Source organism: Pseudopipra pipra, chromosome 11 (assembly GCF_036250125.1).
Source record: "Pseudopipra pipra isolate bDixPip1 chromosome 11, bDixPip1.hap1, whole genome shotgun sequence".
NCBI classification, from domain to species: domain Eukaryota; kingdom Metazoa; phylum Chordata; class Aves; order Passeriformes; family Pipridae; genus Pseudopipra; species Pseudopipra pipra.
This window is the reverse complement of record NC_087559.1, coordinates 21,769,103-21,781,143: the sequence shown is the minus strand read 5'-3', so window position 1 is coordinate 21,781,143 and position 12,041 is coordinate 21,769,103. Positions and strand designations below refer to the sequence as shown.

At 41.3% G+C, this 12,041-nt stretch overlaps 1 protein-coding gene across 1 annotated transcript in view; it reads left to right on the top strand.

Moving 5' to 3' along the window:
• The window catches only part of IARS1 (isoleucyl-tRNA synthetase 1), a 93,621-nt gene that overhangs the window by 61,055 nt on the left and 20,525 nt on the right, over positions 1-12,041 (top strand). Inside the window, exons 20-24 of the mRNA XM_064668149.1 lie at positions 1,093-1,240; positions 4,025-4,145; positions 9,033-9,124; positions 9,492-9,569; positions 9,936-10,057. Coding sequence (XP_064524219.1) covers positions 1,093-1,240; positions 4,025-4,145; positions 9,033-9,124; positions 9,492-9,569; positions 9,936-10,057 — 561 coding nt within the window. The remainder of the gene's footprint in view (positions 1-1,092; positions 1,241-4,024; positions 4,146-9,032; positions 9,125-9,491; positions 9,570-9,935; positions 10,058-12,041) is intronic.

Below are 12,041 nucleotides of genomic sequence, written 5' to 3'. Positions count from 1 at the left end.
TAATTGTGATGGAAGGTTTGGTTTAAGTATAGATTTATAAATTCTATTTTACTTTAAGGACTTACTAGTTCATTACCACACTTGATTATTCTGTACTTCTGTAAGTTTATAATTTGAATTTAGATATTAATTCAGTTGGATGATCCTTGGGGTCCCTTCCAAGCCAAGCCATTCTATGAATCAATGTTTAAAAATTTTTTTTTTCAATACAGTCCTGAAAAGACTCATTTCTGTGCTGTATTACTGTCTATTTATTCTGATAGCTCTATTTTTATCTATTCATTTTTATGCAAGAAGCCCTCTCTCCTGAAGAATTTATGGTCTGGTGTCCCTGAATGTGCTGTGTCAAACCCCATTAAGGTTTTAAAGGCTTCTAAAGGAAATGCCTCTAAAGTTATATTAGTTTGGAATCGTGATTTAAAAAGTTGATAAAATGTCAAAAAATGGATTAATAAGTTTCTCTTTAGAAATGCTACAATCTTGAAAGAAAATAAATGTTTGGTTTGTTTTTCATATTTGGAAAATTAAATGAAGTGTATCTCAGGGGAGTTTTTGATAGCTGAGTAAGACCTTAGCAGTTTCTCTTTGAGTTAACTTGATAGATACCAGTTTATTTCTGTAGGCAGAATGTTTATTTGGGGAAGAAATGTTAATTTCTGCTCCCTGACTTAATTTGCCTGTTTTGCCTTGCTCTTAGTTCTGTCTTTGCAGTAGGCTCAAAGCTTTTCCTGATTGAGGAAATGAACTGGATTGAGTACAAAGATACTGGGTCATTGTTAAAGAATTCAAAAATTACCAAAACAACAGGTGCTGTTCTAAAAATGAATACTTAATTCCATGTAACCTCTGCTTGTTTTATCCTGTGATAGCATCTGAGCTTGTGTTAGCACTTCAATTAACTTTTAGAGTAAGAAAGAAAATTTAAATTCAAATTCTATATGCAGTATCTTAAAAAAGATCCTGTAACACTAAGAAGTAAATTGTTGTTGTTCAATATATTATATATATGCATTCTTTTTTAGAGTTCTTAGTGTGAAATTCTATCAGAAGATGCAGTTTTAAGCTTTGAAGTAATGTGTTCTTATTTTGCAGGTTGTACCTGATCAATTCTCCTGTGGTAAGAGCAGAAAATCTGAGGTTTAAGGAGGAAGGAGTGAGGGATATCCTGAAGGATGTGTTCCTGCCCTGGTACAATGCCTATCGCTTCCTGGTGCAGAATGTTCAGATCCTGCAGCACAAGGTACAGAGCTCTGGAGCACTGGGAAGCAGTGGAAGCTCTCTGCTTCTTCCACTCTTAGTGAATTAGCACTGTAGGGAAATTTAGATTGGAAGGGAGGTCTGGGCTCTGAACCTCCTTGTTCTAAGCAAGACTTGACTTCACAGTTAGCTCAGGTTGTATATCCTTGCTGCTAATTTGTTATTTGCTGTTTGCACCATGTTTTATAAAGCTGTAATCACCTGCATCTTTCTCTTCTTGGCCAAGCTTGTGATATAGAAAGGAGGAGTGGAAGGTAGGGAACTGTCAGGACATAACAGCTGCCATTTCCCAGGTCAGAGTGCTCTCGATTCCCTCTTGTTTCAGGTCAGGGGGATGACATTGCATTCATACCCTTAAGAACAAGGCAGGGGACTTGGTGTCTGTGGGGTCAGTACATTCTGAGCAGTTACCTGCTGCTCCTCACCTTGCTGGGGACACCACTTAAAAGCCAAGTACCATGTGTGCTTGAGGGAATCCTTCTGAAATGTCCGTGCTGAACCTGGTTGGGTTTTTTATATCAGTGTTTTTGTAGCAGCTTGGAGGCAGCAGGTACCACCAAAACTGTCCTAGTGCTGCTGTTTCTTTGCTGTTACCCTGTGTCCTGTAGCCAGGACAGCTCCAGCACAGGGAGGATCTGTCAGAGGAGGCACCTGGGCTGCAGGTTCCTGTGCACTTGGAGCAGTGCTTGGCACCACACAGATTTAACACCAGCAGAACTGGCAAATAAGTCAGGAAAGTTATTTTCAGCAGTGGCTGCTGTGACAGTTCCTTGAGCAAACTCATTTACTGGAACTTTAATTATGAATCTGCATCAAAATGCTTAACTTGGGAATACTGGATCCTGAATACATTAGCCACAGCATGAAGATTGCCTTCTGTGACATGACGGTTATTTTTTCAAAAGTTAAATTTAAATACAACTTAGAAAAAAGAAGATTCAGAAATGGAATGGAAAGAAAGACAAATCACAAAAGCAATAATGCTTTAGACTTGCAGATTACATTTGAAGTCTGCTAAAAATGCTGGATGACTGACATGAGTTTCTACACTTCCAACAAGATTAAAATTTTTCTTATAGTAATTTTTCATTAAAATTGGAGATTTGATGTATATTTTGTATAGTTTCTTTTGAAACCAATTTTAATCTTTCAGCTGAGATTAATGATAGAAGGTTACCCCTTGTTCATGCAGACTTTTAGGGGAGAGTGGAAACTAAACAAAAAGTCTTAAACCTTGTACTTACACATGCTGTTGCAGTAGCAGCCTGGTCACTGTGGAGAGCTGCCATTTGAGGCAGTAAAGGCAGCTGACTTCAGTAATTAGTACTGTAAATAGCTTAAACAAATGGTTTTATCTTTTTTAACAACCTCTTTTGGGAAGAAAGTCTGCTAATTCCAGATCCTAATATTTAACAAGTCTTTTTTTAGGATCCCTAGACAGCATTCATCAGACAAACTTATACATTGCCCCCAAAATACACTTGTTTTTCCTGTTTGACCTTTGAATTGTCTGAATTGTGCTTTGCAGCTTTTTGCTGTGATCCCATTAAATCTTGCAAGATCAGCTCAATTGGGGTTGGAAGACCCCAGTGGAAAATCCAGGTGCTTAAGTGGATAGTTTCAGTATTTCAGCAGATGTAATTTGTCTTTCTAGATAGTGAATCCATTCCTGTGTACCAAATTAGGCAAAAGAATGTGCCATTGGAGGTGATAGTGCTTAAATTAGATTTCCTGCACAGGCTTAAACAACTTTTTCATCGTATTCTGCTTCCTACAAGAGAGAAACCAAAATCCCAGTGTCCTGGATGAAGTCTAATAATAATTTTATGCTTCCTGTAATTCCCACAGTAATTGTGGTTAAATGATAGCTGACCTCATGTTGGGATTGCTGCTCTTCTGCATTTCTTTCCTAAGAATCTTCTCCTTTATACTCTGTGAGTGGATCCATAACTCCTGGGTCAAATAACCAAAACATCTTTTCATGTGAACTCTGAGGGAAGGGAAAGGCTAAAGACTCTTAAAACCAGATATTAAATACTATTTGTAAATCTGAGGAGAAAAAATAAAGAACCCCCCCTGTTTTCAACCAGTTGTAAGAATATTAAATGGAAAAGAGTCACACTGTGGGCACAGACAAATGTGCTTGTGTGTGGTCTTGCTTGCAGTGCCCTGCAGAGTCAGCCAAGTGATGACATTTCTCAGATGGGTGCAGACCTCAGTGTTCTGGAAAGCAGCAAAATGCACTGTGTGCATGTTGGATGCCTAAAAATCCCACCTGTTTTCTCAGATTGTTACATTCTTCTGTGTTTTAACTTGTCGAAATTGTCACATGCTCTTAAAAAATAAGATCTTGTTCCTGTGCCCGTTCCCCAGATTGATTCCAGCTTCTCAGTACACGTCTTGGAAGTGCCTCAGATCCCCCTGGATGAAAGGAGCTAGTTAAATTTAAGGGTCCTGCCCTGTGTCTGGAAGCTGGGGCTTACACTGCACACAGGGAAAAGAGGACCACATACTGCTGTCCTGCTTTTGATCTGCTTTAACAGCCCCAAATCACTGCAGTTAAAAGTTGTGGTGAGGCAGCAGTGGGAGGCAGGTTTTCCTTTGCTCTCTCTACCTGTGTCTGGAATTTCATGTTCTCTCATAGGTAACCAGTGTAACACAGTGAAGATGCCAAAATACCAGTGGCTGGCAGGTAATTGAATGTAGAGGTTTGAATATATCCCCTTATGACTTGAAAATGTGCTTTGTGTTTTTATGTTGATGCTAGGATGAGGGAAGAGAATTCCTTTACAATGAGAACACAGTTAAGGAGAGCAATAACATCATGGATAAATGGATTCTTTCTTTCACCCAATCACTCATTCAGTTCTTCAAAGCTGAAATGGCAGGTATGCACGTTTGCTGGGGGGGAGAATTGTGGGGGTGTTTCATGAGGTTCAACCAGACCAAGTGCCTGGTCCTGCACTTTGGCCACAACAACCCCCTGCAGCGCTACAGGCTGGGCACAGAGTGGCTGGAGAGCAGCCAGGCAGGAAGGGAGCTGGGAGTGTGGATTGACAAGAAGCTGAACATGAGCCAGAATGTGCCCAGGTGGCCAAGAAGGCCAATGGCATCCTGGCCTGTGTCAGGAACAGTGTGGCCAACAGGTCCAAGGAAGTGATTCTTGCCCTGGACTCAGCACTGGTGAGGCCACCCCTGGAGTGCTGTGTCCAGTTCTGGGCCCTCAGCTCAGGAAGGACATGGAGGGGCTGGAGCAGGTGCAGGGAAGAGCAACGAGGCTGGGGAAGGGACTGGAGCACAAGTGCTGTGAGGAGAGGCTGAGGGAGCTGGAGCTGTTCAGCCTGGAGAAGAGGAGGCTCAGGGGAGACCTCCTCACTCTCTGCAACTCCCTGACAGGAGGGGGGAACCGGGGGGGGGTTGGTCTCTTTTCCCAGGCAACCATCAGCAAGACAAGAGGGCTGGGTCTTCAGCTGTGCCAGGGGAGGTTTAGGTTGGATATTAGAAAGAATTTCTTTACAGAGAGGGTAATCAGCTATTGGAATGGGCTGCCCAGGGAAGTGGTGGATTCTCTGTCCCTGGAGATTTTTAAAAAAAGTCTGGATGTGGCATCAGTGCCATGGGCTGGGAACCACGGCGGGGTTGGATCAAGGGTTGGACTCGATGATCTCGGAGGTCCCTTCCAACCCAGCTGATTCTGTGATTCTGTGTTTGATTAGAGAACTCACCATTCCATCCAGAGATTTCCAGATTCCATGGGAGACTTGGTAAAAGGAAGGAAATCTTTAACCAGCTACCATAATAGATGCAATGCTACCATAATAGATGGAATGCTGCTTTCATGGGTGTTAAGTCAGATTTTGCTATGCTTGTTCATGAGATTTCAAGAAGTGATGAGGCTTTTTTTGTCACAGCTGATGGTGTGAGCTCAGTGATGTAGCTTGTTGCTGTAACAACGTCTTCTGCAGTGCTTGGAGCAATTAATATTATAATAGTTACTGAAAGACAGCAGTGAAAAGGAAGCTAAATAGAATTTGGAGAAGCTGTAAAAAAGGGATAAAATGGGCAGTGCTTGTCAATTGTATAAAATAATTTTTGGAGGTATACGAGCATTGGCAATACATTTTTCCTGGTGTAGTTCCATGGAGAGGGTTTCTTTGTAATCATATTGGGAGTGTGTGCAGCAGGATGGATAGCACTAGGGTATTGCACAGCTGTAGGAAGGTACTCCCCTGCTTTTTGTTCCTGCCTGTTTTTTTATCATCCCACACCTCTCAATGCTCACATTACATTAAGACACTATTAATTGCAAAGAGGAGGAGCTGCAAGAGCCCTCTGAAGTAGCTGTTCTGATGCTGTAAGTTTATAAACTTGCAGATAAAGTCACAGTGGGATTTGAAGAGGTTGTGATGCCTTTAAGGGCACTGGAACCCCACATATTGGAAAGAGGGTGGCTTTGGCTGTTGTCATTCCTGTTTATGAATAAACAATTAACACCCCCCCACAATGCCTGTGATCTTAAGTTGCCCTCTGAAGAATTTTAGAAGCCTTGGGCTTGGGGAGAAGGAAGGTATCAGTGGGATAATAGATAGTAAGAAAACAGCTAAATGCCAGATCTGAGTTCAGGACTCAGAACAGTCACCGTGCTTCTCTCATCTCTTGCATTCCCCCCTCTCAGACTGATCACTCTCACCAAGATGAGTAAGATGAGTTTATCTTGCTACAGTAGATAAAGCAGGTCATTTTGGTAATATCAAACTTTCATTATCAAAATTTCATTAAAAGAAGAAAGAATCCTCAAGCTACCCAGCAATATGATGTAGGTGGCCTCTTACTGACGAAAATGTGACTTCTTCCTACGAGCTGTGTCCTTGAAATTTGATGGTGCTGTGTGTTTAGTTTCATGTGTTGCCAAGCAGAAATATGCAGGGCTACACAAGTTCATGTGCTTCAGATAAAGAGGAAAATACTTGAGGGACAGTGGAAAATCAATTTGTGAATTTGTGAACCTGAGATCTTGGATCAGTGCACGGCTTAAACAGAATTATTTTCAGGAAGGTGAATATGGGGGGAGAAACTTGAATTCTCTGCTCTGGATTTCTCAGAGGAAGATGAAGATAGCAAAAAGGGATGTGTCAACAGCCATCTTTACAGAACAAGAAGGTCTTCCAAGCAGGAGAAAAGAATTTCTGCTGGAAAATGACAATCTAGTCAAGACAGTGGTGTTGGTATTAAATGCTGTTGTCTTGTGTTAGATGAAGATAACGTCATGTGCTCATGAAATGAGTGACAGTCTCATTTGGAAGGGATTAATAAACAGGATTTTTCAATTTATTTTTCTGCATAAACTCTGACTCCAGTCAGGCAGATATTAATGAGATGCAGTGAATTTGTGTACTGTGACATGATAGTCTTGTGCTAGTCTCTTTTACAAAGTTATTTGGGGATTTTTTTTTTAAAAAGATTTCTACTTCATGTCACTTCAAGTAGGAAAAATGTCAGGAAGAGACAAGGGAAGATTATAGTGGTGACTGATACCCTCAAATGCAAGGTAAAGGAGATAAATATACTATAAATATAAATTCCTGCAGCTGGGTGTGTGATGGGGTGTAAGAACACACAGGCTTGAAGGTGGCAGTGGTGAGTAGACACCAGGAGCCAGAGAAATGCTGCAACTGAGCTTTGCTTCTTCCCTTTCATCGAGTGCATTTTAGAGTGGAGCTAAATTTTACACTGATTGCCTGTGGAAAAATTGTTTTCATGAAGTAAAACTCATGTTAATTCTGCCCCAGTTTCTGCTGGCAGCTTGAAGAGCCAGCAGTGTGTCGGCCTGAGTGGAGCCCCTGTCAGAGTAGGATTAACCTCGCTGGAGGAGGCTGAGGGAGGGAAACATACCTGTGCACACTCCAGCTTTGGGATGCTGGGAGAGCCTGGAAAAACTTGAGAGGTGTAAGAACCCTCTGCCAGTCCTGGATGGGGAGAGCTTTGCCTTCTGAGAACGTGTGCAGTTGGAGAAAAGGAGGCACCGCTTGTCCCGAAGGAGCCTCACTTCCATTATCCATGGAAAACGTCAAAAGTGATGTGTGTTGGAAGCCCACACGTGTGTTTGTGAGAGGGTTTGCTGTTGTGTGGTACCTCTGGTGCCCAGAACTGGAGCAGTAGCTCCAAAACCCTCCTCAGGTTGGGGAAGTGTGTGTGTGTAACCTCTTGTAGCTTCACTTTCGTGAGGTCACCCTTATCCAGAGGAGTTATTAGCTTTGGAACAGTAGCACAATTTCTCCACTAAGCCTCATCCCTTATAATGGAAAATCCTGGGATTTTTGGACTCTCTGATAAACAGGGCAAGTAGCAAGATCTTTGGAAGATATTATGGAAAGCAATAGGACAAACAATCCTTTGAGTTTCAAGGGGGGGTAAAAGTCTGTATTAAAAATCAGTAAGCCTTACTACGCTGTTCTTTCTTCCAAAGTGCCCAATACAAGCACTTATTTTAGTAATGCAACTTTTCTCCTGATGACAGAGTGAAAAAGTGTGTGTGTATATGTGCACATGTTTCCATGCACAGGCATGTCTTTCTTGAATGATGAAAAATTAAGATTTCATGTTTTGGTTCATGAACTGAGGTTACAGCTATTGAGAAGAGAAATGCAGATTTCCAGGCTAACTTGAATCTCTTGTTAAAGATATACTTTCCTTGAAGGGTGGGTTTTTTGAGTTTTTTTTTTTTAATTTGCTTTTAACCAGTCTCCTGGCTCAATAATAGCTAGAGGAGAGCTTGGAATTCTTTAGAAGTACAAATTCCCACATAAATAATGTCTTCCCCACCATGGCATGAATCTTCTGAGCATTTCCTTTTTAGGTTTAAATACCACTGCTCTGCCTTCAAAAACACTTTTGGTTTAGAAAACTCAGTGAAAAGTGTGGTGGAGCTTTTAAAGCCAAGATCCATTTTATTCAGTAGCTGCTTGATTAATGACACTGATTCAGAATAAAGATCAAGAAGCTCTTTGCTTTTAGAGAAATTATATACAAGTTTTTCCTTAAAAAAACCTGAGGTCTGTTTAAGGTCCATCCCCACCCCCCTAATTTCTCATGAACAACTGAAATTTGTTTCCCTGTTGCACAGTGATGCTGGTGGTGACCTCTTTGGTGCTGGCAGTCCTCCATGCTTTCAAGTTACACAGAACTTGAAAATACAGCTCTGTTTATGTCTTAACTCGTCAGCCTTGCTGCTGCTTTACCTTCTTGTAGCTTACTGTGTTCCTTAGAAAAATAATAAAAGTCTGTAATTAATTCAGGGAGAATTGATTGAAGTAGGTGCCTCATTTAAATCTGGTGAGCAAAAAAGGAAGCGTTGGCAGTAATTAAGGAAATTTTATTTTATGGATCTACAGTGATTTCTGTTAAACTTCCAGTGACTTGGCTGTATTTGCAGCATGTGCAAATCTAGGATTTGCCAAATCCTCTGCAATTAATAGTCTCTTATCCACTATCCTCTTTACGAGTCAGATAAAAGCATAAGGCTTCCATAATGCGTGTTTGTGTGGGATTAGGGAAGCAATTTGCTGGTGGATGTTTGTCTTGAAGCAGGAGAAAACTGATGACATGCAATTTCAAAATACAGTTGCAACATAACAGCGTGTCCGGTCCCTTCTTTGAGCTGCTGCTCAAGTTTCGTGTTCAGCACCAGAGCTGCAAATGATAATGTGTTTTTACGAGTGAGGAGCTTGACACAGAGGGCAAATATTAACTCCAGGAAACGTTTTTTTCCCCTCCAGCTTACAGGCTGTACACGGTGGTCCCTCGGCTGGTGAAGTTTGTTGATATTCTGACCAACTGGTACGTCAGAATGAACCGCAGGAGGCTGAAGGTAGGGCTGTGCTGCCCCAGCCTTGCACTGGGGACTGAACCCTGGGCTCTGTGTCAGTGGAATGCATTGCAGCTCCACGGGGCTACACAAAATCATTTGGTGATTTTAAGTGCTGTCAGTTCGTGCCTGGTAGTGGGAATGAGAAGTCAACCTCTTTTTTTTTTTTTTTTCCCCTCCTGTGCTTTGTGAGGAAAACCAGTCCAACAAAATGCCCTGTAATTCTGCTGCACTTGATGGAATTGAGCAAAATGTACACAGTTTAGAAAACCAATGTATTGCATTAACATAGAGCATTGAAGTTTACTGAAGTGAACTTACTGATCCTAAAATTGCAATTGCTTTTCTTTTTGGTGAATTCTCCATATAGGGTGAGAATGGGACTGAAGACTGCATTATGGCCTTGGAAACCTTGTTTAGTGTTTTGTTCTCCATGTGCAGACTTATGGTAAGGGAGTTACAGCCCATGATCAGTAACACTTTAAGGTAGTTAATATAAAAACATCTTCGTGTATCTCCCCCCTTGTTTTCCACCTCCTCTTTTTGTGGGGCTTCTCTGCCCCATGGTATTAAAAACAAGGCAAATATCACTAGATAAAGAGACATTATGATTTCTTACGTGATGCCCAAAAGTAACATGTAAGTGTCAGGAAGGAGGTAAATTCCATCATTTATTTCAGTCTGCATTTTGAATAACATCACAGTTGCAGACACTGTAAGCACTGTTTTTGCTGAACTGTCCCTATGCAATTCATGGTATTATTGATTCACAATGTACAAGCAATAAAGATGATGATTGAATTTAACATTACAGGCACCATATACTCCATTTATCACTGAGCTGATGTACCAAAATCTGAAAACACTTATTGATCCAGCCTCAGTTCAGGAGAAGAACACTGAAAGCATCCACTACCTCATGCTCCCCCAAGTCAGGTAAGAGGCAGTTGTTACGTGGCAAAATGGGGTTTTGGTCATTTTTTGAGAGGGATTTTTTATTAATTTTTGAGGGTTTTTTTGTTGTGTGTTTTTTTTTTTTAATTTCATGGAACAGTGCTCCTTCATTTGTGTTTAAAACTGCATAACAAGAAAACAAACTGCTTTAATAATGTGAATATTCCTTTGCCCCTGAAAAAAAATTTTAGGATACTAGTCAACGTGCTCTTTTTTATAAGCAAAAAATGTTTAAATTTTGATTAAGCTCTGATTAATGTTAGTCTCTTTGCTGTAGGAGAGAATTTCATTATCAGTGAACTTCACACTCCACTGTCAGTTTTAGCTGGGAATTTTCTTTTCCCTCCCCATGGAGGCAGTACTCTTGTGTTAGGTTAAGGATTATACATAGGAAAGAAAAAAATTAAGAGGAATGCCTGTTCTCCACTCATATTTTGTTATGGTGGGCAAGGAATATGGTTTTTACTCCTCAAACTGTGCACTGACTAGAAGCTGTAGCACCTACAGAAGGGCCCTAAGGGATCAGAGAACTTCCTTGCAGGCCCTACATTGGCAAGAACATGTGCATCTCCCATCTCTAGGCCTTTCTTGGTGAGTGCTGGTTCCAGATCCCACGAGGTCTGGAGTTATTGTTGTTTGTGTGGGGCACATATGGAGCCAGCAGAGCCAGTTCCTTTGGCTCCAGGTCAGGAATTTAGCCCATTGTCCAGGGATTGCCTGTAAGAGGATCCCTCATCTCTGGGAGAGGTAGTTCTGTGGGTGCTGATGGGTGAGGTTTGTTGGAAGTGCCAATGTGTCCCAGAGGTTTGGGTCCCTGATGGCTGTACTGGATGTGTGCTCTGAGTCATCCTTAGTATCAACTCAGCCCAGGTAGAACTTTGCAACTGAAGTATTTTTGGATTAGTTTTGACATTTTGAGGGGTTTTTTTTATCCAGCTGAGGGGCACACTGGTATTGCAGTGGATTAAGTTAGTCCCTGCATTTAGTTCCTTCATCTCAGTGTTCTCTTGGTCACTGAATATAAGAGAAGGAGCTTTACTTTAGTGTTGCAGCTCTATTTGAAAACCCTCAAGGGCAGGGGATCTGACCTTGATACTTTACGTGCCAGTTTAAAAATTTAAACCTTCCATAATGGTGTTTCTTTTATGGCTGCTGGATCCTTTGAGGAGAGTGTATGGTCTTCCTGAGAGCTTTAATAGTGAGAGTTATTGCAACAGGCAGTTGGAGATTGACATAATGACAGTGCTGATTTTCTGTTCCCTGGGAAAGTGCTGTGGAGAATATGTAATCAAGGACTGCAGCCCTCCTCAGTGAGCTGGCAGGAATGGGTTTGAGCTCCTGGAGAACGGAGTCCTGGAAGGGGGGTGAGCTATTCACAGGGACTCAGTTCAGGCATGGCCTTAACATGAGCATTTAAAAGTGGATTAATCACTTTTTACTCCACTTAGTGCTGACTGACTTGCTGCTGTGTCATGCCAACATGAGATATTTGAGTGGCTTGCACAGCTTTCCTCTGTGTTGCATTTTGTTTGTATTTTTGTCTGTTACTAGTCTGTGTAATTTATTGGCTCCCTTCTGTATCAGTTGTTCCCTTGTCAGATAAAAAGGTGTGTTTTCAAGACCAGATTAATGTTGGAGTTTGAGTTTCACCTTGAGTTGTGAAGCACATAATTGCATTGACTCTGAATGTTTTTCTGATGACAGCATAAGAACAAATATTGTCAGCTAATAATAAGGGATATTTTTTGATGCAATTACAGAAAACACTATTATAACAATATGATGGGTAAGTGCAGATAAAGCTGAGGGACTTGGCCACTTTCACAGCTGAACTTGACTCAATACCTGTGTTACAAACCCCACTGGGGTAGTACTGGGTTGCTTAGTGTCTGAACAGATGGGTCACATTAAAATTTGGTGGATGTGCATTCAGTCTGTGAAAAATATTGTCATTTTGTGGCTCTGC